We start from the raw sequence: 27,780 nt of genomic DNA, 5'->3' as shown, positions 1-27,780 counted from the left end.
GAGAAACTATTCGGCAGCACCTCTATTAACTTGGGAAGCCTATAAGTTGGGTCGATGGGTCCCACATGATTTGACTCCGAGCCAGAAGGCCTCGCGAGCAGACACCTGTGTTTCTTTGCTGTCTCGTCTGAGGAAGGATCCATTTCTGGACAGAGTGCTGACATGTAATGAGAAGTGGGTCCAGTACGAAGCTCCACGGCGCCGTCATCATTGGTTAGCATTAGTCCCAGTTTGTCACATATCTGGCTACTGTTCGCCTCAATTGCTACCTGAAAACATTAATTTTGTATATGTGTTGGTTTTCGGACACGTGGTGCGTTTTCGAGTGCTTCGTCGTCGTCCTTAAACTTGTTAAACCATCGCTGCACTGTTTGCGTAGTCATGACACCCTCACCAATGGCTTGGTATATAATCCGCCCCGCTGCAGCGGCGTTTGACCCCAGTTTGAACTCGTACAACATACACGCCCTTGTGACGCTCTGTGGAGGTCCCATTATTCACTCTGTCCTTACACAAGTTCACGGTGTGACTAAACTGCCACAACCAGGTAATATGTTTGATATACCTACACCAACAACTGACCTTCGTCTTATCTCCACTCGCATTCAACTCACGGTGTGATAGCCAATTGAACACCGACCTTCACAAAAAGCGACAGAACTTTCTTGGTTACCTATATAATATTTCTGAATATAATAAAAATGTAAAAACGAAGAGAAAAAGAGAACACGTGATTAGTGGCAGAGGTTTTCTTTAGGAAAGCAGGAATTGGAACTTAAAAGACATGAAGAGGGTAGCGAGTCAATGAACAAAAGCAATTAAATTGAACTATTGAATTTGGAAAATATGACTTGCTAACGCTTTAGTGAACGCAACTACGTTTGCTAGACTTCCAATAGAATTAAGAAGGACGTAAGCAGTTCTGTAGCAGACAAAATATCTAATAAGTGGCATGAAATTTTCAATCTTCCCTTTGTTGTGATATTACTTGAGAGAATAACATGCGTAGCAACTTTGAATACTGTTCCAGCAGGGGCGTCGATTTCTCTATAACTTTCGAGGGTTAAGATATTGTGTGTTTTCTTGTCATATACACAAGCAAAGATCCAAATAAGTATAAGATTCACATTCTGAGAGGCAGAATCTCTCGGCCCCCCAAGATCGGGTCCATGGTGGCAAGATGGAAAATAATTCCCATGATTAAATACTTAATTACTGTATCAGCTGCAGTATTGGCCGAGCACTGTGAAAATGAATGGCATCTTTAACATCCCATGATTATGTCATTAGGCTGAAAGAGATTAATGATTATGAAATACGTGGAATGATAATGTGAAAGGAAACGGGAGAACCTCGAGAAAACCTTTACCATGGAGATGATGATGTACATGTTACTATCACGAGCTAGCATTACTTTAGTGTTTGTCAGTGCCGAAGGATGTCTTGCCAATCGTAACCTGTTCGCCATCGGAAACAGCACTACACGCCACTGAATAAATTACTTGGAGCTGCTCACACATTTTCATAGAGATTATCAAAAGAGATATTTGTTCACAGTAAAAGAACATCAAAAAGGCGATGTATAATGTCCAGAAACAGGGATGTCCTAATGTTTCTTCCAAGGAGGTAAAAGAATGACACACAAGCACAGTCGCGAGCGAATATACATTTTGATGCATGCGTACACATAATACATAATATAAAACAACAATTATTTAAGTATGCTTCTTCTTAACTACAGTAAATAAATTATGGTACTATAGTATTTAATATAAATATATATAAAGTACTATAATATGTGAAAGCAAATTAGTATATTTTGAAATGTATTTCCAAGAACTGAAAACCGTTCGAAAATCCACGTAGGTAACTTCCCCGCTGTGAGCGGTTAATCCTCTCTCTATATCTATATCTTAAACCTATATCTATATCTATATCTATATCTATATCTATATCTATATCTATATCTATATCTATATCTATATCTATATCTATATCTATATCTATATCTATATTTATCTATATCTATATCCTAACTATATATAAAACTACATGAGCTGACATAAATTATTGAGCACTTCCTGTAGGGCTACAATGATTAAATTTGGCATGGTTGTAGCTTTCCGGAACTAACCCACAGGAAAATTGTCGAAAGTGAATATTTTTAATTTTTAGAGGGGTCTAAAGATTGGATAAAGAATTTCCCCATGTTATTTAAAGGTCCTTTTTTGGACCTATAATCTCATGTTTTAGGTACTTAGAATTGGAATAAAAAATTGAATTTCGGTATGCTTTTACGTTTTCGTTAGCGTTACCTAAGCGAATCATCAAAAATAAAAATTTCCAACCGTAGAATGGTTGTATGGGGAACTAAAAAAAATCTTCCCCATGTTATTTATATGGGACGTCTTCTACATCCCAAAATGTTTAGGCACTTCCGGCACGATTAGAATTATGAAATTTGGCATGATTATAGCATTCCAGGACTAACTGACAGGAAAATTGCCAAAAGTGAATATTTTTAATTTTTTAGGGGTCTGAAGAAAGATGGAGAAAATCCCATGCTATTTAAATGGGCGTTTTCTTGGGATACAAAATCATATCTTTTACATAGTTGAAATAGGAAAAAAAAAAAAAAAAGATGCGAGGTCGTAGGTCGAGCAAAGACAATGTGTGGGGGCGAAGCTGCCGGATGGGCAGATTTAGGAAATATGAAGAACAAGTTCACGAAATTCATTGTTGATGCAAAGGCCGATAGATAGGAAATGCGAGGCCGTACGCCGAGGAGACTCGAGGGTCTGGGGGCGGAGCCCCCAGCTTGCCAAAGGCTATTCTACATCTATATCTATATCAATCTAACAAGTATTTACATTTTTATAGAATCTCACTAGAATACACTAAAAATTGATATTACAAATCTTAACAATTTAGTCAAAGCTGAATTAATAATTTGTAATTACATATAATTACAAATAATTTGTAATTACATATACCAAACCATCGGCCTTCAAGAATTAATTAAGTAAAGCGATAGAATAAAGTGTTTTTAAAGCAAAAAACCATCATTAAACGATTTTAAAAATAGAACAAGCTTTATGAAATGAAATGAATAGTTGTAATCACGTTATTTATTTTTCTTACCTTCCTTCTTGGATTAACCATTAATAATCACCACTGGCGCAATTCCCGGGGGAATGAGGAGGACATGCCCCCTCCAATCTTGGAACTGGGGGGACTGTCCCCCAATATTCCGATTTGAAATGTGCTTTTGGGGGAAAATGTGATAATTTGTGTCCAATTGCCACAAAGGAAAGCGAGATGAATTTTATGTTCCCCAGAATAAGCCTCAAATCTGCCCCTGCAGAATGTTGAAGACAACTCAGCTCCCCTTAACTTCCACAGCATTGTTTTTCAATATCATGAGTATTTTGAACACCGCTATAAATTTATATTATATACATACACACACACACACACACACACACACACACACACATATATATATATATATATATATATATATATATATATATATATATATATGACTATTTCTCTCCCAACATCAACCGTTTGCCCGACGAAGATATTTAAGAGAAAATCGGATTCTGAATGCAACTTGCCAATAGGACTACCGATGATATGTAAATAAATATTTATCAAATTTAGTAAGAGTATCAATTTCTTAAGAAGTGCGTGTTAATTGTTATTCTGTATTGCATTTCGTAATATTATGCCTTTTATTTTCAGATTGGAATACCAGCTTTTGGATTCTCACCTATGAACAACACACCCATTCTGCTTCATGACCACAATGAATTTCTCAATGAAAAGATATTTCTCAAAGGCATTGAAATTTATTATAATCTCATACCTGCTTTGGCAAATGTATAAAGAACTTAATGCGATGCCAAATATATAGTCTAGGTATGTGGATTTCAGATGAACTTGTATCCAACGGGTATTATAAGGTAACCAAAAAAGTTCTTGTCGTTTGTGACGTCCCATTAACCATGCACTCACGAGATAAAAAAAGGGGGGAATGACGCACGTGCGTGCCAAGCGATCGGGAGTTAGTCTGACCATTGACCTTCAACAATACAGGCACGTCGCGCAATACAGTGGTCATAGTTCTTCCGAAGTTCCATAGTTCTCCGGTGTCGAAGACAAATGGAGGTATCCAATCAGCTTGTTCACGTGTGTCTGTTAATGACTTCAAGGTGCGTCTGTCAGCTGCGACATCAAGTCGCCGCATATGCCAGACATTTGAGGAGAATGCCGTGAACGAACACACCCCGAGGCATTGGTTTCAGAAATTCCGTTCGCGACATGTGTACCTTTCGGGTGAACGTCGCAGTGGACGACCACATGTGTTGGATGACGAAGCCCTGAAAGCAGCAATCGAGGAGGGCAGTGGTCTAACGTGTGATGAACTTGCAGATAGGTTTCATGTTTCCGCTGATAGTCAGACTGCACCTGCATGGAATAGGAAAGTCATACAAGTTAAGCAAGTGGGTATCCCACACATTTTCGGCAGCCAACAAGGAACAACGAGTGACAGCCCGTTTGTCCTTGCTCACTCGGCACCTAAACAAATTATCTTTGATCGCTTGCTCACTGGTGACGAAAAGTGGGTATTCTATAACATTACCAAGTGTGCTAGATATTGGTTGTCGCCATATGACTCTGTTCCTCACACCTGAAGACCAGTTCTGCACTTACGAAAAATTATACTCTCTATATGATGGAATTGACAGCAAGTGGTGCATTATGAACTCATTCTACCTATTTACACCATCGCTGTTGAACTCTACTCTCCGCAGTTGCAAAGAGTGCACCATGCATTCGACAGAAGGAGCCGGCATTGGTGAAGTGCAACGGTGTGCTGTTCCTGCACGACAACGCCAATCCATCTGTGGCAAAGAGGACCCGAGAGACCCTTCAAGAATTTGGCTGGTAGACACTTCCATGCACCATATTCACCAGACTTTGCGCCAATAGATTACCATCTGTTTTATTCTTTCACAACCACCTCCGTGGGAGATTCTTCGCAAATGAGGGAGACCTGCAGAACGCACTCAGGGAATTCTTTGCATCCATGACCGCTGAGAATTATCCCGGGTATTGTGCAGCTGCAGGAATCTTGGCAAAAGGTGCTGGATGCTGATGGAGATTACTTCAAAACCTAAAGGGAGGAACCATTAACTGTATTGTTCTTTGTTTATCACTGATCTAGCATGGCAAGAACATTTTTGGTTACCTTGTATCTTAGTTTGTGAGCGTTGGTTGCAATAGTTATGTTTTTCTTTTACAACTTCTTACTAATAGACGATTGAATGTAACACATGTGGGTAGTAATTGTTATAATCATGTCCTTCTAAGTCCTATTCCAATGTAAAATTAATTCTATGGTTTAATTGAATTGAGGATAGGAAACTAAAGAAAGTATGAAACTAGACTGCGGCCATTCTACCTCTTCTTTCTTCCAGTCGATTACAGAAGATGATTATTGGTTTTGCCATGTTGAATATGCATATCTGGAAAGACATACAGGAATATGACAGTTTTGATTATTTGATATATTTGTGAACTACGTTAATAAGTCACCTACTCTCCCATACGACTAATGTAAAGGAACTGATAGCACCTATTGTAGAAACAACGACACAGCAGAACAATGCCCCAGACAGCGAAGAAGGAAGTATCAACGTCTCATCAGTATATAAATCATTCCATTTAGTCTGAGAATTTATATTACATAGGCTTATAAAACTCGATTGAAATATAATCAAGTCTGCAGATTTTCTTCTTTTCTAGCTTTTCTTTTCTAACAACAACCAAAGTCATCATCTTCTTAATCCCTTTCCAAAATGTTGTTACTGTCAGCATGATCTGATACTTCCAGACAGAACAAGGTCAAGGTGTCCTTTCGGGCTGTCTTTCGTCAAGTGGCAATTTGCCTTGCATTTATTGTTATTCGTCTTTGGTCGGTGGTCTGAGGCTTTTGGTAACTGTAGCCTGTCCTTCTGCTTGTGGTTTTGGATGAGGACATCTCAGTTTGTGGTAGAGTCCAACGTCGAGTAAGCCACCCTATGGTCACAGTAAGCTTGGGAACTCTGCTGTTAGTCAATGAAGAACAAGAGAACAAGGAGCCCGTACTCCAGGAGGAAGCGACCCTATTGTCCTGAGATAGAGACCTGTCTTTGTAACACTTGCACCTTGATTTCTGCATTTTTATTTGAGAGACGATTCGTGACGTAACCATACGGGTTCCTGGAGCGGATGGAGCGACGCTGTAAGCTGGCAAGTAAGAGACAATCCTTGTGATCCTCCCCCTTCACATAATCCATTGTTTTTTATGTCATCTATTCTCTGCATACCCTCAATTTGATCGTTGAGTGTCATTTCCATGTTCACAATAAACTTACGTCCCATCTCTAATACATACACAGCTTTCTGAGTTACTCTAGCTATTCTACTGGTTGCATTGTTGAAGTAGAGAACTGGCTCTCTACCTCCATGCTAACCAGTTTTTAAACTTCCTTTTTGATTATAGCTAAACTAAGTACCAATAATCGGCAAATATCTAGTCATTAATAGAAATAGTGATAATTTGGCAGTGGCTTACACATAACTGAAGTCTTCTCAAGAGATTTCAGTACTTCAGATACGGTACCTATTATGTCCAATGACCTCGTAAAGGCAGAAAGAAATAAGAATAAAGGTTTATTAGGCTAATTACAGATAGTCGTACTAAAATAATCACATGGCTTAAGGTTGTTATATATAAAAAAACACAAAGATTGGTCCAATTACTGATCATCATACTAAAATAATACCATGGCTTAAGAAACCGAAAAGTTCATTGGACCAATTGCTGATAATCATACTACAATAATTCCATTGCTTAGCAAACCCAAAGGTTCATTGGGCTAATTACAGAATCACAGTAAAATTACTCAATGACTGAAAAGACTCAAAGGTTCATTGGGCCTTTGGGATAATTGAAGGGCTTTCTGCAATAACAAGGTAAGTGAAAAATGGGTTTTGAGTTAGAAAGCTTATAAACTTAAAATGCAATGTGCAAGATGCAGATGAATTGTGTTTTTCTCACAACAGACACTTCGTATACGCACTAGAGGCAACGGAAAAGGAAAGCAAGTCCACATGCCTCCTATATTTATGTTTTACCAGGAATCGAGGTAACTCAACTTACCTTGTAATTGCAGAGGGACCTTCAATTACACTAATATAACTCCATGATTTATAAAAACGTTAACGTCAAAGTTTCGTTAGACTAAAAATAAAAGCACCCTATTGGGTCATTTCTTAAGTTCATGTGATTCGACCCAAATTAGATTATTTTTACTAATACAGCGTAACAAACATTTATTAATATTAAATCCCATTTTATTGATGTGAATGTTCCAGTAACAATAAGGTGAACGGTATTTTTTTGCAAATATTTAAAATACTATAAAGAATCGCTCATTATAGAGATGCCTCTCTATGTGCATTGTTCAAGTATGGTAACTAATTCTAGTGTAACAAAAACCGAAATCCATAAAACTTAAAGGTTTTCCCGTGTAATAAATTGTATATTTTAAAAATATTTGTTCCAGGACCTCCATGAATTGGATATCTTCGCTGAACCAATCACTGATGGATCTTTAACTCTCCAAGCAAGCACTACTCCAACATCCCATGTCAACCATCTTGATTCTTGATAAATATATGAAATCCAATGATGCCAACTCCAACAATCAATTTATCTTGGTAAATTTGGTGATTCCTTGCTCCACATCTTACACAGTCTATTAGATTAAATGTACATAACCCAAAAACCGAAGATTAAATGTACGTAACCTAAGAGCTACGAGTTATGTTTTAATAAAATTACTGAATGAATGTAAACTTGTTTCTTCTGGAAATTGTCCCTTACAATGAGTTACATAATAATTATTACTAACTGTATTTTTTTGGGTTCTATTTATGTCTTAATTTAATGCATTTATATTCCTAACTGTGTTAAAAGGCTTTATAAAGGTGGTACATGTTGTAAGTACAAAATTGCAGGAGAAAATTTCTGATACCAAATATCAAAACTTTCTGATATATTAAGTCGAAAAACAACCCTGAGAGCTCCAAACTGTCAACGATAATTCTGAAAACCTGTAGCTTTATGCTTCATGACAGCTTTTGTCCACTGGTGTTGAACACCGAACAAATTAAATCGAATCCATGCAGCAGTGATACTAAAATACAGAGTCTCTTTGAGAAATAATCGTGGCGTTCCATGGGGCTGATGTGCTAAAGTGTGGGCACTTGGATGATTGAATGGTCAATCATTTGTTTGAAAATTCAAATAGTTTGTTGCCATGAATGGCGTCCAGGGAAAGCAAATACCACAGCGGTGCAGCAATTGTACAAAACGAGTGATAGGACAAGTTGAGACAAGCACAGGCATTATGAGTGATGAGGTTGGACTGGCCATGAAAACCCTCTATCTTTAAAATTATCTTCCAGCATAATGAGACCTCCCTCACTTTGCTTGTATAGTTTCACGTGTTTTGGATGATAGTTTTGGATATCCATGAATCGTACGCCAAGGACCCATTCCTTATCCCCTAAGAAGTGACGCCATTGGATTGGATTTTTCTTCTGAGGAATATTATAGCATGTAATCATTAAATAAGTACTTTAGTTTTGCACCCAATCGCCTTGAGTCATTTGTTCCAAAAGTTGAATATTTTGAAAATGTCTGCAACATTTTCTCATAGGGAAATAAACCTTTTGATGACTTATATTTATCAAAACTAACTTTGGATTGTCTGGTGACAGTAATAATATTATTTAACTTCCGAGTCACTATATAACACGTGGATGTAATTAATTAGATGTGCTGAATTAAGCTTAATGTACACCGTTAAACTGGAAAGTCTTATGCAAACTAGAACTATCCGAAATTATTAATTCATACATGTAGCATCTGGTGTGTGCTGTTAATTTTGTAATGTTGTAATATTTGGCCACTTTCCTACTAACGTAAGACTAAAAGCAAAATAAAAAATATCAAACAAAACACAACATAAACCTCGCTTAAGAGTATTTTCACAGTTCCTGAGATTACTATCACAGATTTCCAGTTCTTTCTCTTCCAAGCACTCAGTTTTCATTCCTCTTCGTTTCATTTTCGTCTGGATCTTTTCCAATTAATTCTTTCTTTCTTGACCATCTTTCCCTTACTAGATATATCTTTTCGATCCTTCAGTTTCTTCCTTCCATATTATCTTTTCTCCTCATTTCGTTCTCCACTTTTTCTCCTAATAAATTTGTTTCTTTCAGTCTTTCCTTTGAGCCTCTTAAGTTTCACTTTCTTCTGGAGGTCAGTATTCTTTCAAAAAACTAAAGTCTGTTCCAGGCAATCTGATAGGAAACCTCCTCTATCTCCCACCACTTACCACTGCAGAAGGGGAAAACAAGTCACTGACCTTCACAGGGAGGGAAGCTTTTCTAATAAACAGAGTCGTGTAAACTCGAAATTCGTACGTCAATTCGCTCGCATCAGATGTTGATAAAGCACTGTGTTCGGTTTAGCTATCAACCCCGAGTAACAATCAACTACTGTTTTTAATTTTTGTCCTATAGAAAAGTATTCAATATTATTTATATACTAAGTTTACCCTACTGTAAAACATTTTATTATCTTAACAAATATCTATCGAAAACATTAAAATCAATAAGACCTCAATCTGCTCAATTTTGTATGAATATGGAAATTGATCCCTAACACGAATACAAAAACGAGAACTGCCGGGTTTCAAAAATAAAATGCTGATAAAAGTATTTGGAGCAAAAGAGGCATACATTCAGGTGAATTAAAACGCTATACAAGCTTTTATTTCACAACAACTATAGGTCACCGAATAGAAAGAGTAAAGTTAATATGTATAAGATAAGAATGACACGTTGCTTGTATGGGAAATAAGCAACTAAGTCACCAAGTTTTAATCAGCAAGTCTAGGAGAAATAGACTATTAGGTGCGCTTTCGGCTTCCGGACAATGTAAAGCGGATCTTTAAAGGATGGTTGATAACAAACATGTTACATTGACTTTTCGCAGGTTAAAATCTAATGGAAATGTTTGTTTCTTCTACGATGAGACTTTGAGCCCTAAGCCAAAGCGTTCGTTATTTTAGTATAATTGAACAAACTTGTATTCATCGTTACTCTTTCTTTCTTATACAATAATCAAATCTTGTTACAACATTAGACTATCCCGCACGCTTGGGGCCGCTGTGGCTCAGTGGTAGTTTTTACCTGTGGTGCATGGGGTCCCTGGTTCGATCCCAGCTCGCACCAAGTGAACTTTGTGGTAGACAAACACTGCGTGCGTGGGTTTCCTCGGAGATCTCCCGTTTCCTCCCACTTTCTTCATTCCACCATTTCTTTCATTTCTCATGATCCCCGTCTCTTTTAGTCTGACCGCCATAACCGTAGGACGTAAAACTCAAAGATTTCATTTCATTTTATATTCTGCACTCCATAACCGTCTCTCTCTTGCAACTTAATTATTGCAAATGATTATTCCTATTAATGGAGCCCGATAATATTTTTAAGACAATAAAATGTCATTTTCCCCTCTTCTGCAAGGGGCTCTGCAAACAAAATTATTATTGGAACACTATTATCAGTTTAAGAACATGTGTTGATAAGAGAGGAAACGAGAAGTGTTTTTGATTTCAGCATTTCAGGTTCTATTGTTATCATCTTATCGCTCTGATAATTTACCCATGCATATTGAACTTGGTTTTTGATTTTACACTGTGTGCGTGGGTTTTCTCGGTTTCTCCCGTTTCCTCCCACTTTCTTCATTCCACCGTTTCATTCATTTCTCATCATCACTATCTCCTTTATCCTAGCCGGCATAATCGTGGGACATATAACTTATAATGATTTTATTTTCAGATTTCGATGAAATTATTGTATTAATAAGTAAACACCCATTCAATTACCAACCCTGACATCCCTTGCTATTCCAAAATTATGTCTCAAGCCTCGCTGCCAAAAAGAAGGGAAATAAACAATACAACTGTTCAATAAAATTCCTACTATAATAACACGTGTTACTTACTTCACCAATACAGGCAAATGTAATTAAGTATTTTAAAATAGGTAGTGTTATTATGAAAGTTGTAATTTATTATTTAGACATATTTAGATACACTCCATACTTCCGTGTGCCGGGGCTGATGGTGAAAGACGGAACACCAACATTCACCTGTACTTGAGCGTGGTGGGGGCAGGCACGTAGTCAGGATTTCGTGAAGGGGGGTCCGTGAAATGAAATACTGTGATCATCACACCAGAGGCTCGATCATTCCAAACTATTTTACTGGAACATATATTGGTTCGTTTAACCAGGATTTCGTAACAGGGAGGGGGGTGATATGAAATTCTGAAGGCTCAGGAGCTTGATCAATGTAAACTACTTTACTATCAACATATATTGGTTTGTTAGGACAATAAAATGAGAATATGTTGGTAAGTATTTTAATAACAAACTATGAAGAAATCTCCAGTAATAAGAGAATAAAAAAGTATTGAAAAGATTTTACAATATTTACGTTCCTTTCTTTGTTCATTCAACTATAACAATTTTCCTTTTATTATGATCTCAACTATTATGAAAAGTACATATTCACTATTATAAAAAGTACATACTCAATAATGTCTTGTAAAATATTTTACATCTGCGTTCCTTTTTCTGTTGAATCAAATGCTAATAGAACTCCTTCTCCATCTAAATTGTTGTTTTTATTATTCCGTCAACTACTGTCGGTTCCAAATGACAGGTTAAAGGAACAGTAGAAAATTGTTGTAGAAAATTGTTTTTGTAATAACATGTTTTATTCTACAAGGATGCGATTACGAAAAATTATTATAAAAATGTCTACGCTGTTACTCAACGGCATTATGCTTTCGGAAGCTTGAAATCTCCCTGAATAGTAGCAGAAATTCTGAGAATTCCGTAACTTTTCTAGAAATTTCAAATTCCGTGACTTCCAGGATATCTCGCTCACCTCGCCACCATGTATTGCAAGTAATACAAATTTCCTCATAAGAAAGAGTAACCAAAAGCTTTCTGTAGTTTTTTTCTTGTTTATTTTTAACGCTGATCCTTCTTTTTCTCATTTCATTTTGTTTCATCCTTCCTTATTTTTTTATTTCTGGTCTTGAAGGGAGGGGTCCGGACCTACAGGACCTCCCCGCTTGACTACGTACCCACTTGCGCAAAAAATTGCGCGTATACTGTAACTCACGATTTTTTTTGCATTTATTCCATTTTCCGTACGTTTATGAGTAAAATTCAGTTATTAGTATGTGGAGATAATAGGGAGCTATCCATCTAAGGAGATATTTCCAAAAAATATAATAAAATAATAAAAATATAAGCAAAAAAACAAAATTACGCTCGGGATTTTGTATACTGGTAATCATGCTTTCGAGGGATTTTTTAGTAGCAGACCACGATTGTGAAGGGAAATTGACAATAAGCAGTCAACGAGCTGGCGGAAGGAACAGGAAAGTGGAGTAATATATTGAATTTATTGGTTTAAACCTAGTTTCTAGATGGTTTGCCAAATATAAATTAGCTACTGTAACTAAGATGTCGTACGAAAATATAGAATTAAACAGAAAAACTCTTACCTTAAGGTTCGAAGCGATACGCACCATGGTTATGAGCATTATTTGTTAAGAAAAACAGAGCAAACAAAACATAGTCTCCGTGGTTAGGTCGATAGAGTGGTGGACTATCAGTTATTTTATTATTTTGACACGAGATCGAATCCCATCCCATCCCACATATATCTTTTTTTAAAAAAAACATTATAGGAAGTGAATAATTTTGATGTTAATAAGAACCGAAACAATATAATAAGGAAATAACTTCTTAATAATATCCTTTAATCGACGTATTTATTCAGTATTAGAATGCGTGTACTATTGGAAACCGATTGTTTTCAGTTTATGGTCTTGTATGTTACATCTCCCCAGCCTGTTCTTGAACAACAGACAACTCACTTCGGATTTGTGTGTCAGGAACAGGAAAAAGAACATACGCGACCTTGACAGTCTTTCCAGTCTTACCCCTTGTTACATCGACATGACGTTACGTCGAATGAAGTACTGTAGAATAGCTTGTTGTCATGAAAAAAGGATGAAAGGAAAAGCTGATGTCAAATTATCGTTTGTGTGTATGTGTGTGTGCTTGTGTTTTTTTCTTTTTAGAGTATTACCTTTCTCCCCTTCTCTTTTTTTTATATCCACATGTGCAAGAAATGCAAGGAATAAAGAATGCTTTCTATGAACGAAACTAAATTATACAGATCTATGTAAGCGGAACACGAATATTTCCAAAAGATAGCATGAATATGAACGATAATCATACCATATTTCTACATTATATAGTAGCGTGAAAAAATGATATTAAAATGATATAACAAACAGGCATAAGCTTTTTTTTTAGTATGGGAAGACATTAAACGTAACTCATTAAATTTTGCGGATTACAAATTTTCACCTTACCTGTCGTTGTATTCCTATTCGTTTTCACGTTCGAGCGACGAAAGAAGAAATTGTAATGATAGTGATAAAAATCGAATTCGAGATTTTAATGAATTCAAGTTTCACGCCCCCACATATCGAAAAAGTGATTTTGATGTCTGTCCATCTGTTCGTCTGACGGTTTGTCACGCTTTTACAGGCGTTCAAATAGAGGCTATACTGTTCGACGTATCTGAACCAAATTTTAGACATGAAGTTTTTATAACACTTTATCGTTTCGAATTCTATATCCTCCGACACCTAAAAATAAGGGTAGTTTACTGAAGGATGAACATTTAAAATAATTAAATTGTCTCAAAAACAGTTGTAAAGATTTTGCTTATTTTTTACAAATATATATTTTATTAATAACCCTTCATCGTAGTATGAATCATTGCTTTGAAAAAAATACATAAGGTGTAATTTACTGTATGGGATGCGTTTTTTCGAATAATTTTCTCAATCACATTTCATAATTAAATGTATCATTAATAACCTAACAATATGACACAACTCGTTCGTCCTGTAAACATTCAGAAGAGGTAGTTTACTCTTAGTTTACTCTTCTCCGACGATTTTCCCATTAACGCCTGACGCAATTTTGTTCATATTTCATAAATAAATGTTACATAAATAACCTAACGATATGGTATAATTCTATCATCCTAAAAAGCTAGAAGTGGTATATTACTTTTCGGAGTAAGTTTTACCCTACGATTTTGTCGAGAACGACTCAGGCAATTTTGTTCGTATTCCATAAATAGCATAACTTGTTTGTCCTGAAAAGATATACAAGGGATATTTTATTCTTTTGAATGACTTTTTTGACGATTTTCTCAGAAAGTACCCAGACGCTTTTGCTCATAGTTCACATACAATTATTTCCTTAATAATTCTAATATATGGCATAAGTTATTTCTAACAGAAATATGACCAATGGGTACTTTACTTTTAGACGTAAGTTGCTTCGAACAAAGTTTTCCAAAACACATGATTTCCCAAATAAATTTTTCAGTAATAGCTGCAGCCTAACACGAGTCAGTTTAAGAAATACGAGCGAGAAAATTCAGTGCGTTTCATCCGTATCCATTCTTAAATATATTTTTAAATGTTAGACCTATTTTTAAATGTTTTTAAATGTCACAATTTTCCTAACAAAATCGAAACTTCTTTTTAAATGTGCCTTGTTGTGGCCAAATGGTTCAAGTGCTTTGGTTCTGGATTTGATTCCCGGTTAGAGCTAGTGTATTGTTATCTAACGTTAAGGTATAGGTAATAAGTAGGTGCAAAGAGAAAAGTGTTTAAACAAGCCTAACCAAGTAATGAATAATACAAAGAAATAATACAATATTACGAAATTATAGAAGAAACCTTGTTAATATTAGATATTTACGTGTGAAATGTCCAACCGATGACTGTCAACTCCAAAGGTAAGAAAGTGAAACATCCAATACCAGGTTAATCAGTGGTCTCTAGGTAAAGCTATCCTACTAGGAAGTGATTGAGATACCAAAAAATGTTGTAATCCCTGGGAGACGTTAGGAGATTACAGTGGGCGAGAGAGTTTAATACTGCAACTCATGAATAGTCTGCACCTTCGTTGAGTATTGAAGTGCGTAGGCCTATATAGGTTTGCATTGAAATGAGCATTAATACACAATATCTGTTGAACATTACGGGTGACATGCGGACAGGTTTGCAGTGCATTTCACGGGGTTCGATATTGTAACGATCCTAGCGAACTCCTGAGCCTTCCCCACTGTACGCTATAAGTTAAATTCGTGCTTAATTAAGACTCTATTTGTTTAAATTTAACACTGTTAACCGTTATCACCTGTGCACTAGGGGCAACAGTCAGCCAGTAATTCTTTATTTTTGTCCTTTATTTTAGCGCCATAAATATCTTTGTTCATAAATTTCTTTGTCTATGGTTTTGCATATACGTAGCGTGGACATTAAATTTTGACTTCTACGCCATATGCATCTAATTGCAAACACACTTACAGAATGAACAGAACAAACTTGGAATATATAGTTTGTGTGTGGAAAATCATACACGAGGCGCTGCACGGGAGAGCCGTGTGCATACATATGGGAGTCAACTTCCTAAGAAATTTATAGTAATAATAATAGTAGTAGTAATGGTAATAATAATAATAAACAGAAAACGAAACAGTTATTTACATAATTTATTTATTTAAGCATGTAAGTGCAATGGACTTAAGTTATTTCTCTCTCTCTCTTTCTTTGAAGGCAACAACCCTTAGGATGCCAAGACGTAGAAAAGGACCTGTGGCACGAACGACTATAGGATGGTGTGTGTTTGGCACATCGGGTTCCTTTGTTGTTAGTCCCAGCTTTCTAGACCGGATGCAGTTATTCCCGGTAGAAAATACAAGAAAATATACGTTTCTAATACTATTAAAGTAAATAATTACACTCATTCCCTCAATGTGATACTTGTTTGTTTAACTGTATACAGATAGCTGATCCGTGGAAGAATCGTTGATAATAATAAATAAAATAAACTCGACAAATCCGAAAGGGTAAATAATAGGTAAAAGTTTGCGTCACACTGTTCATTTTGCTGGGCACACCCATGTGCCGTGTTATCCGGTTGTAACACACTGGAATATAGGGTATGGCTTTCTAATTTTTCCCAACTATTTTAACTGCTTCAATTGAAATCAATCTATAATAATAAGAGAGTGAATTTAGTCTTCTTATCCGTCGATTTAGAAATAAGGTCCGCTAGAATTGTATATATAAAAAATAATAATACTCAGAATTTTAGAGAGTAGTTTGTTTTATTCGAAATGGCATACTTTCTGCAACTGTTTGGGTTGGAATTATTTGAAATCAAATCTTTAAGTTTTACGACCCACGGTTATACCGGCTAGGCTAAAGGAGACGGTGATGATGAGAAATGAATGAAATGGTGGAATAAAAGATGTGGGAGAAAACGGGAGAACCCCGAGAAAACACATGCACATGGTGTTTGTCCACCACAAAATTCACTTGGTGCGAGCTGGGGTCGAATCAAGGATCCCATGCACCGAAGGTGAAAGCTTTATCATTGAGTCATCGCGGTCCCTCTGAAATTATTTATGGGAGAGAGTGACTACTTTATGAAAACTTGATATCGAACACATTTGTTTAAACAAACCAGCTTTTTGTGAAATATTGCTTAATATTCCGGAAAACCTAAGTCAATAAAATAATAATAATAATAATAATAATAATAATAATAATAATAATAATAATAATAATAATAATAATAATAATCTTAAATTAACAACTCTAGTTTAGTGGCATTGGCACAATTCCACTAGTGCATTGGCATAATTCCACGAATTAAAAAGAATTTGTGAATTTGTTTACTTCTCATGTAAGTGTAGAAGGACTTAATCCCTGTTGCTTTCAATATACGAAGAAAGTGTCCAACTGTTAAATGATATGCTACATAAAATGTCCAATGCAGCATAATGTAGTATAAAATCATCATTTCTAGGTTGTTTAAAGAACACTTTTGTTTTAGCAAGAAAGGAAGAAAAGAAAATAAAAAATGCTCAGTTTTAGCCTAGTAGAAAGTTTGCAGATTGAAGGGAAAATGCACAGAGTTGTTGGATATTAAATGTAGTTCGGATTAATGGAGTAAGACACCGTAAATAGTTTATTGTTTGAAATATACTGAGAGTGACGAAGCCATTTCTTATGGAAATATCGAAAGAGATACGTTAATGGTGTTAGTTGCAAATTGTTGTAGAAATGAAAAATTTAAGGAAATCTCTAAAACTCTGAAATCACAGATCCAAATTGACTGACTGTTAAGTAAAACTGCTAAATCTGACTAAAGTAGCAAAAAAAAAAAGAAAAAGAAAAAGAAAAAGAAAAAGAAAAGAAAAAAGAAAAAGAAAAGAAAAAGAAAAGAAAAAAGATATTAATGACCTGTGTTACAGTTTCAGATATATCATTCTCATATCAGAACTAGGATAGAAGTAAATTATGAATCAAGGTGAATTTACAGTTCTGGAATACCAACAAATGATTTTGCTAGATGTACATTTTGGGAAAACTTTTTTATAAGGCTTTAGATTTATTTATTGGTTTGCTTGTTTATTAGCTTCCCCATGCCGTAAACGTCGCCAACACCTAGTGCCCCACTTGCCGGTAAATGCCGATCGCCGATATAGCGACGCGTCCAAGGATTGCCACTAGTGGCAGGGCTTCGTCAAGTCGAAGCAGATATCTAGAATCGGGGGTATTGAAGTTACCACCGCGTAACACGAGGACTTCACTTTGATCCGCGCTCCTTTGATTTGTCACGGAGAATCGCAAAGGGACCAAGACGAACTATCGCCAGTCATGTGCATGCGGTTATTATATATTTATTTTTCCCTAACGAATTGTTATTATAAGGACAATACTTGAGCTCCGGGGGTCAAGAGTAACTCCTGTCTTTACATTTTGAAGTGAAAAATCTTGAGATGGGTGTGTATAATTGTATGAGTTTAGATGGCAACTGTCGCCGATCACTAGCAAGTGAATATGGGAGAATTATGAAAAAAGTAAATAGACGCTTGCCATTTTGTTATAAAATTACATGACGAGTATGATTCTAAGAACATACCATAATGCCATTATACCAGGTGGAATTAAAGAACAGTTTTAAATAGGATTAAAATTTCGTTACCGTTCTGTTTTTAATTTTAATACATTAGAACGATACACTCAATGTCTTCTTGCTATTTCTGTTATGTGATATACGTAGCAGACAGTTTTCTTTAGTTACTTTTCTCTCGCAAATATGTTTCATTTTGTTTGTGCTATAATGCAGTTTCCAAAGTAAACCGTTTTATAAATGAAAAGTAGGAAAAAGTTTAAGTGAAATACATATCTGTTGCATTATTATTATTATTATTATTATTATTATTATTGTTATTATTATTATTATTATTATTATTATTATTATTATTATTATTATTATTATTATTATTATTATATATTTAAAACATTAGAATTACGTGCTTACGAGGATTCGTGTTGGGCCCCTTCCGAATAGAAAACCTGGATACGTGTCTGCACTGAGTGATAGACATATGAGTCAAGGTGTAGATGGGCGCGCTAGGCGATAGACTCCAGAGCATGAAAAATAGATTAAGACCACAGCTTGCAGTTCTTCTTGCCGATTGGTGCTATATGCAATGATATGTCGGATCATATGGTATGTGGAACAAAGGAAGGTCGGATAAGCGAGACCATGGTGTATTGGTGTTTCACGCACCTAAACCTGTAAAATGTTTTTATAAACAATTATCTTTCACTCCCTAGCTAAATTTTGGGTATAATCACACACCTTGCCTTATAAAGTATAGACTTATAAAGAAAAAACTTTTTTTAGCTAAAAGCTAAAGAGAAGCCAACTTCAATAATTTAGGCGTACTTTAGTTTTTTTATTATTTTTTTTAAATAATGGCAAACTAGTTCATTTTATCACGATAAATCACGTTTTGTACTAAGATGTCTTTTTCTGTCCGTATATATCCTTTACACTTTGTTGGAGACAAAATTGTTCTTTTCCCAAGAAAACAGGATGAGAGAATCTATACAACAGCATGAACTGAAAACAATAACTATTACCAATAGTACTCTAATACTGGATAAATACGTCATTACAGCAAAATATCAATAAGTTATGTCCTTATTATATTGCTTCAGTTCTTATTAACATAAAAATTATAATGTTTTGTAAAAAAAAAAAAAAAAGATGAGATGAGATGGCATGGGATGGGATTTGATCTAGTGTCAAAATAGTGTAAGAACTACTAATCCACCACGCTACCCACCTAACCACGGAAACTACTTTTTACTTGTTCTCTTTTTCTTAACAAATAAATGCTAATATCCGTAGCGCATGTCACTTCCAACCTCAAGACAGGAGATTTCCTCTTTGCTTCTATATTTCCATACGACATCTTGGATACAGAAGCTAATTTATATTTGGCAGACAATATACACACTAGGTTTTAACCAATAAATGCAACGTTTTACTCTACTATCCAGTTCCTTGATCCAACTTCTCGACTCCCCTACTAAATTCCCTCCGCAATCGTGCTCTGCTACTGAAAAAATCCCTAGAAATCATGATTGCCAGTATACACAAAACCGAGCATAATTTTGTTTTTTGCTTATATTTTTATTATTTTATTATATTTTGGAAATATCTGCTTAGATGGATTGCTTTCTATTATCTCCACATACTAATAATTGAATTTTACCCATAAACGTAAGAAAAATGGAATAAATGCGAAAAATCGTGACTTACAATATACGCGCAATTTTTATTGCGCATGGGAGTACCTGATGGGGGAAAAACTTCTTCTTTTTCCTATCAGCTTACGTGAAACAGATTATAGTAACATTACAAGGTGTACAATACTTGTATTTTTCTTACTTTTCTGGACAAGTCGCCCAACAGCAATATATTGTTTTGATCCCTCTGCCATCTGCTTGAAAAAAGAAAGGAGGAAGAAGACAGGGTGCAAAGAACTTATAGTGTTTGCATATGCAACACATAAAAACGAAGAGAAAGAACAATTCCTGATTTGTGCAACTCACGAGTTGTATTCATATGCGTGGGAAGTAGACTACTCTCGTATTCAAAAGCCTGTTTTCATTATTATAATTGCGTACAGTGTTGTCACAGTCCTAGCTCTGGAGTGGGCTGAAAAATAGTACCAAATTGAAACAAAAAGGGCTGAATTTATTACTTTGTACCAGTGTAATACGAAAAGTAAAATATTTTTGCCCACGTATGATCGTCTCTAATCTAACTTTAAGCCTATACATAAAGTTTGTTACAACGCGTCGATATAAATATATAAAACACAAACATGTTAGGGTACCTTTATATTCGTCAATATGGCGTCAGTAGTAAGCAACTTAGCCCGGTAAGCCGGCAACTACGTCGATGTAATTTTTCGTGCTATTATCGTTTTGGTGTAGAAACTTAGCAAGGACTCACAAATTATAGATTTACTTGAGCACACGCTGGTCTTCAGAATATTCAACACTTGATTCAACGTGTGGGTGTTTTTTAATATAAAGATTTCAAGCTAAAATTTCCAGTACACTGCTTCTTTCTCATCTCCTTCATGTGCGGCGCGGATGCGATATAGTAATTTGTTTCCCGATATAGTTCGAATTACAAATTTTCGACACAAAGTTCATAGCGTTCTGCTGTGCAACGTCACAATGAATGTTCAACAGCATTTTTTAAGAGTCCAACACACAGTATGAATAACGTGAGATGTAGGAAATGTGACAAGTATTTGTTAAATGGTGCTGAATTGAGTAGAATTGTACCAACTTTTTCGCAAAGGGGGCTGAAAATGCCAGCGTGGTACCAAAGGGCCGATGAATGACAAAAAGGACTGAATTTGGTACAATTGTACGAAGCGTGGCAACACTGACTGCGTATACTACGATTGATACTACTTGTCCTTTCTGACAGCTCGCTGCGCGCATGTGGTGCTCAATGCTGTGTTGCCAGTTTTTGCGTCAGGCATTGAAACACGAAATTATTCACTGGAAGTAAACCTAAGTTTTATAAAAATAAATGACACAAAAGAAAACTAAAAAGAATGTTCTCAATAACCAGCAGGTCCACTACTCAAGTTGACATTCGACTAAAACAATGTGCGTTTGTTTATTTTCAAATTGACAACGTGCGGATAGGGTGGAATTTTTACCATTGCAGAGCTAGAGAAATGAGCCACTATAATTGGCTGAACGTGCTGTTGCCATAGAAACAGCTCTTGTTGCCTGATTGCTATGATCACGTACAGGAAGGAAATACAGAGGAAAGCAACTGTGTGAAAGGGCAAGTTTTTATCAAATGGACTGTAGATAACAAAAACCGAACTAAAATACAAACAATTGCCCCAGCAAATCGGGTTTGTCAATTCTTAATAAATGATGACTGATATAGTAATTTTCTGACATTTTTACGTACAAAATTTCTAGAAGGACGAAAATAAAAGATCTAGAGCATGACGCAATAAGAAAATAATACTCTATGTTTAGAGATTCTCAAAGAACAAAGACGCTGTGAATCTAGTCTGCAAGAATAATCCGTAGAAATGACAAAATAGTACTAACAGACAGAGGAACCTTAAATATTTCGCAATAAAAGAGGTAAAATTACTTTGAGATAATATGTGGGTGGTGATTTCAAACTTTTTCTTAGTTTATTTCGAATTTAATTATGTGCGCGCAGTGTTGAATTCAGGCATATTCAAGGGGCCTAAGCGCCCCTAGGATATATGTGCGCCCCTTCTAGAATATTTGCTTTTTTCTGTTTAATTTTTCGGAAATAAAAGTCTTAAAAGTATTTTTTTTTAAAAAGAAATTTAGTTTGTTCTTTTGCCCAACGTAATTGTTCTAATTAACAAACCGCGTTCTTGTATAAAGTCGAAGTTAAAAACTTGGAAAATAGATAGAGAAGTACACAAATACTTTACAACATTAGTGAGGGGAAAATGGCAGTATGTTAGTTATTGCAACCGACCAGGCAATAAAAAGTCGCGAGTTTTGTTGCGAAAGATTTCTGCTGCTCTATTCCAATCTAGAACAGAGCCGCGTTAAATTTTTATTGCTCCCCCTTGTACAAAAGTCTGAATTCAACGCTGTGCTCGGTCGCGAAAAAAGAGACCTGTTGTGGTTTGCGGAATTTCCTGTAAATTGAAAGTAAGACAAGTGTACTTAGATTGAATAACGAATAAATTGGTCGAATATATTTTTGTTTTTTCATATGATAAAGTTAATTACTAAATTACTCCTGCATATAGGTATAATGCATGTTATGTGTTATGACTCGATATAAGGTGCTACTCGTACTACAAAGAAAAGATAACGTAAGTTCGCGTAACCTCATCTTAGCTCTGTATTCCTCTTGCCGTAAACGCCACCAACACCTAGTGGCCCAGTTGCTGATAAATGACTATCATCGATATTGCGACACGTCGAAGGATTGTCGCTAGTGTGCCACTGAAGGCAGGATTTCGTCAAGTCGAAACAGGTATCTAGAGTCGGGATGTTGAAGTTACCACCGTGTACCAGCGAGAACTTCATTTTGATCCGCGCTCCTTCGATTCGTCGCGGAGAATCGCGAAGGGACCCGGGGACTGAGGGGAACATGTCCCACAATCTTGGAACTGGGGAGACCGTTCGCCCAATAAGCCGATTTGAAATGTGTTTTTTTGGGGGGGGCGGGAGAAATGTGATGATTTGTGTCCAACTGCCACTCATCTACATCGCTTGATATATAATATACAACAGGTTCACCTCAGAAATCAGATTCATCTATCGTAATGAGTCGCATCTGTTTTCCCCTCAGAATAAGCCTCAAATCTGCCCGCCTTCCAATGTTGAAGACAACTCTGCTCCCCTGATCCTCCACAGCATTGTTTTTCAACTTCATAAATATTTGAACATCGCTTAAAAAAGAAAATAAAAATTATTATGGGAAAGGTCTTATCCGTTTCCTCCCCAATGTTGAAGAGAGATTTGCTTCTATGGAAGCGACCAACACGAACTATCCAGACTTCGCTTGGGGGGGGGGGGTTGAAATTGTACCACTGACATAAGACTTTCACGTTTTAGTAGACAATTGATTAAAGAATATGTATTTCCCCAAACTCTTGAGGAGGGCAATTGTCCCCTCCTGCCCTCCCTAAATGACGTCCCTAAAACTATCTCCAGTCATGTACATGCGGTTATTATTATATATTTTTTCCTGACGAATTGTTCCTAAAGTGATACCCGGGGATCAAGAGTGACCATTGCCCAGACCCGTATCCACGGGGGTTTTGAGGGCCGATCCTCCCTAAATTTTTACTGGTTCCCTAAAATTTTCACGGTAGGCTTGCAAATGAACTATAATATGGTTGGATCGGGCCCCTCTAACTTCTACCGCGCCCCCTACATTTTTGGGCTGGCTACCGGCCTGCCCTTGCCTCTACATCATGAAATGTAAAATGTTGAGATGAGTGCGTATAATTTTATGAATTTAGGTGGTAACTGTCGCCAATCATTAGAAAGTGAATATGGGAAAACTGTGAAATAAAGGAAATAGATGCGCGTCATTTTGTTATAAAATTGCGTGGCGAACTATTTTATCTGATCCCAAACGGTTATTATTGAATATACTCGGTTAAAGCAGCACTCTGATTAGCCAAATTAAAAGACCTGAACGATTTATCCCCCTACAAGGAAGGTTTTCTTCATCACTTCCTTGATGAGTTCGTTGTGAGACGCAGTGTAGTGTTCCCCGCTTGTGAGCTCCGCTGCAAATGGGTTCTACGTTCGCCTTGACGAACTTTGTGTTTGATACATATTCAGTTGTGTGTCTCTCAGTGTAGCTGATCAGGATTTCTGCATAGTTTTGTTTTGTGTATATTCGTTGTTGTGTCACTCTACACTAGTTTTGTACCACTTACAACGAATGCTTTACGTAAAAATACAGTTAGAATTGTATTTTAAAAGGTGCGCGTAATATCAGGCCCAATATAGTCAGAATACAAGATTGGTTAACTAACGAACTACAGTTACAAATTAAAGATATTGCGGCGCTTCAACTTTATAATGAGGATTATAGTTTGTACATCAAGTTTAAATGTCAAGATCACGTGTACACCTTTCTTCATCAACACCCGGAAACCATGAATTTTGAGCATGAAAATGACACAATAAGTCAAGTAGAGTAGTCCAATGCCAGTATACAATATTCCCGTGTTCGCATTTTGGATCTCCCTATGGATATCACTAATGATAAACTTAGTGCAGTGCTTCGCCCCTATGGACAAGTGATACATTTCACGGAGGAAATGTGGTTCAGTAGGTTACTATTTCCAGTTTACTATGAAAATAGACTTGTTCAAATGATTTTAGGGAAACATATTCTCTCTAAAATTGTGGTTCGTTGGTGTGCTAGTGTCATGTAGCAAGGTTAACCTTCTGCATGTTCTATTTGTCTGGCCGCTAACCACGTCGCAAGCATTTTCCCACAGAAAGTTAAACCCCTGGTGATATCTACTTCGGCCACCACGGAATTTAAGATGATTAAACTTTCCAGTGGTAAGATGCCGACAACCTCTAGCTACTGCCCTTCTTCTCCCGATTTACAGTTGCCAACGGTTTTTACTGCCCAGCCAATGGTCTTAGAGAGCACCCCCTCCCCCTTCGGCTCTTAATTTACAGGATGACAGGAATTTTCCCCAGTTGCCTGTCAAAACTGAATCTCTTCAGTCAGCTGTATCCGAGAAGCAGAGTCAAGAGGACAGTGCCCCTCATACCACCTCCAAGACGATTCTCACTACTGCAACGACCATGCCACCTGACCTCTCGCCGATTGCAAGCAGCCTGAAGTGTCTATTAATCAAGAAGCACATATGACTCCCCTTGTTGTATTCGAGCCTCAGTTACAGCCAGTGCAAAGTGAAAATGTGACAAAGAAGAGGAAAACAAGTCTCTAATGAACGGAACAAAATAACAAGTGCTTTATCAATGTGGCTTTCTAGTGCAGTGTCTTCCATCACTCCAGCAAATGTTGATAACAATGTTACCCAGTGAATTCGTAAGAAACCATGTTCTACGTTTTTATATCGTCCTGCGATCTTACACGTTTCAGACTCGAGACCAACAACATACTTAACAGTCTTTTCGCTTTCTTTTCAAGATCGTGATAGTTTCACGGTCTGGTAGTAATTTTGACTCTAAGGTAAGATTTGCGTCATAGTGACTGCAATAGCACAGTTTTATTACACTATCTCTCCATTATGTTTACAAATGTTCCGTCTGTTAAGAAACGTAACAAGGAAGTCATTTCCTTCCTTTCTGTTTCTGTGCGCTATTTCAGTGTCCATGCATGAAGTTCGTAAGTCAACTGTTCGATCGTATATTATATTAAGTCTGAATAGAATTCAAAATGATGATAATCGCAATCTATTACGAAGCTTCATCAACCAAATATCGACTGACTTTTTTATTACAAGAGGTGGCGTTTGCAGAATTTTAATTTTTACCACAATATATTGCATATTTAAATATAGAACCGGCGCACCGGGGTACAGCTATATTATGTAAACCAGGTATAGAAGTCTCAAATGTTGTTTATTTGCCGTATGGCCGAGGTATTAGCATCATTTGTGACAATATTACTCTCATTAATATTTATGCGTATTCTGGCACTAATAACCGAATAGCACGGGAACAATTTTACTGTACTGAAATATTATCATTGTTTCCGAATGTTCTGATTAATATAATACTTGCAGGCGATTTTTAATATTGTCTCTAGAGCAATGGATACCACTGGAAAGTGTATTCCGTCCCCTGCCCTACAGCAGTTACTTTCGTCAATACCTTTCAAGGACGTCTGGGTACACCGCCTAGTTCCGTTTAGTGACCATGCCGCAGTAATTGGGACATGTATTTAATAAATTTGCGCTAGGTGTTTCTACAACCTATGGAAGAACAGCTTGGAAACTGAATACTCAATTACTTACTGACGTCGACACAAAATGTTTATTTAGAACTAAATGGACGTACTGGCTCCGACAACGCCAATACTACCCGACACTAAATGGCTGGTAGGTCAAATATTTGAAGTCTAAAATAAGAAGTTTCTTCAAATGGCAAGAAGCTGAAAAGAAACCAGAACAGCGTAAAACCGTAGCGTGTCTTTACAGAGCACTTCATGAACCTGCCCAGCTCCTCGCAAAATATGATTGCAGTTCACAAAACAAAGCCATGGGTAAAACAAATTCATGCTGATGATGTACGCAAATATGCTCATACCCTGCCAGACGGAGACTGTCTGCCCGGTGAACACATTACATTTTATCATTATATGACACAACATAAACGTGGAGTTGGGAAGATGATTGACAGTCGGAATCATAATAATATCAAACTTACGGCCCTTCCTGACATTCAAAAGGTCCTTTCCGACCGTTAGAAATCATTATATGCTGCCACTACGGACCCTTCCAACGAGTATCAAGTTTACTTAAATATGCTCCTCTCAAAATTATTGGCGTCTGATAACCAGACCTTAAATGTACCATTGACGGAAGCGGAAATACTTCACATGCTTAAGTAATGTAATCCTACCTCCTATCCCGGGAGTGACGTTTTACAGTACGCACTCCATCAACAGTATTGGGATATCATAGGCGTGGACATGGTATCATTATACAGTATAATAAACTCTATGCCTCTCCACATTTCCTTCAAAATAATGGTCATGTTATCTTTATTCCTAAATCTTCTGATGTCAACACTGTCACAAAATATCGACCAACCACCTTGCTCAACACAGATCTCAAATTGTTTAATAAGGTTCAAGTGCGACGCCTTTAATCAATATTTCAAGACAAAATTAGTCTACTTCATGCCAGAAAGTCGGCTTGCATGATATCACTTGATTTTCAAAATGCATTTGATCGCTTATCCCATGCTTTTCTGTTTGCTGTGCTTCGAGCATATAATTTTCCGGAGATCTTCCTTAACTTTCTCACTCACATTTATAGCACAGCCACGGCTAAGCTTCAAACAAATGGTTTCTGTACTGCTCCCATTCCACTACAGAAATGTGTGCCATAGGGTCAGCCCCTCTCCATATTTCTGTTCGGCCTCGCACTAGAATCATTATTATATAAATTAGCTGCATATATACAATCTGATCTCAATGACCTGCAAAGTATCTCAGTTACTGCCTTTGCAGATGATGTTACCCTTAGCTGTACCACTCTGCAGCAATTTCACTATATTATTGACAAATTACAACAATTTAGTGCTCCTAGTGGCGAAATGCTTAATTCACGAAAAACAAAAGTGTTGCCATTTCATTCTTGGACTATGGAAGGCATACCCTTGCCATTTGCCAACCTTGAACTGCTTACTAAAGTGAAAATACTGGGCATCACATTTTCTAATTCGGACAGTATTAATTATGAACATGTTTGGAATTCCCTCATTTAAATTTTACGCATGCTTAGTTAAAATCACAAATTGCGCAATATAAAAATAATTCAACGTATTTGGTAATCAATAGTTATTTATGTGCTAAATTATGGTACTCCGCTCATATATATCCCATTACTTATTTGTATG

The 27,780-nt window shown here is 36.5% G+C and overlaps 2 protein-coding genes across 2 annotated transcripts in view; both read left to right on the top strand.

Moving 5' to 3' along the window:
• LOC145673249 (aminoacylase-1-like) overlaps positions 1–7,925 on the top strand; it is a 36,369-nt gene extending 28,444 nt beyond the window's left edge. Inside the window, exons 8-9 of the mRNA XM_081742766.1 lie at positions 3,748–3,924; positions 7,620–7,925. Coding sequence (XP_081598892.1) covers positions 3,748–3,891 — 144 coding nt within the window. The 3' untranslated portion in view covers positions 3,892–3,924; positions 7,620–7,925. The remainder of the gene's footprint in view (positions 1–3,747; positions 3,925–7,619) is intronic.
• On the top strand, positions 3,927–4,700 carry LOC145672539 (histone-lysine N-methyltransferase SETMAR-like). Its single transcript, XM_081741698.1, has 2 exons — positions 3,927–3,968; positions 4,218–4,700. Exons 1-2 carry the CDS (start codon positions 3,927–3,929, stop codon positions 4,698–4,700), a joined length of 525 nt encoding a protein of 174 aa, XP_081597824.1.
• Positions 7,926–27,780: the final 19,855 nt, after the last annotated feature.

The sequence above is a fragment of the Thermobia domestica genome, chromosome 16, assembly GCF_964235325.1.
Source record: "Thermobia domestica chromosome 16, izTheDome1.hap1.1, whole genome shotgun sequence".
Classification (NCBI taxonomy): domain Eukaryota; kingdom Metazoa; phylum Arthropoda; class Insecta; order Zygentoma; family Lepismatidae; genus Thermobia; species Thermobia domestica.
The sequence above is the reverse complement of the archived record's forward strand: the minus strand, read 5'-3'. Positions and strand labels throughout refer to the sequence as shown.

Bases quoted from the DNA above. Each gene is read 5' to 3' on its own strand.
- LOC145672539 (XM_081741698.1), top strand. From the start codon at position 3,927: ATGTGGATTTCAGATGAACTTGTATCCAACGGGTATTATAAG. The intron at 3,969-4,217 runs GTAACCAAAAAA...AATGACTTCAAG, and splicing joins TATCCAACGGGTATTATAAG to GTGCGTCTGTCAGCTGCGAC.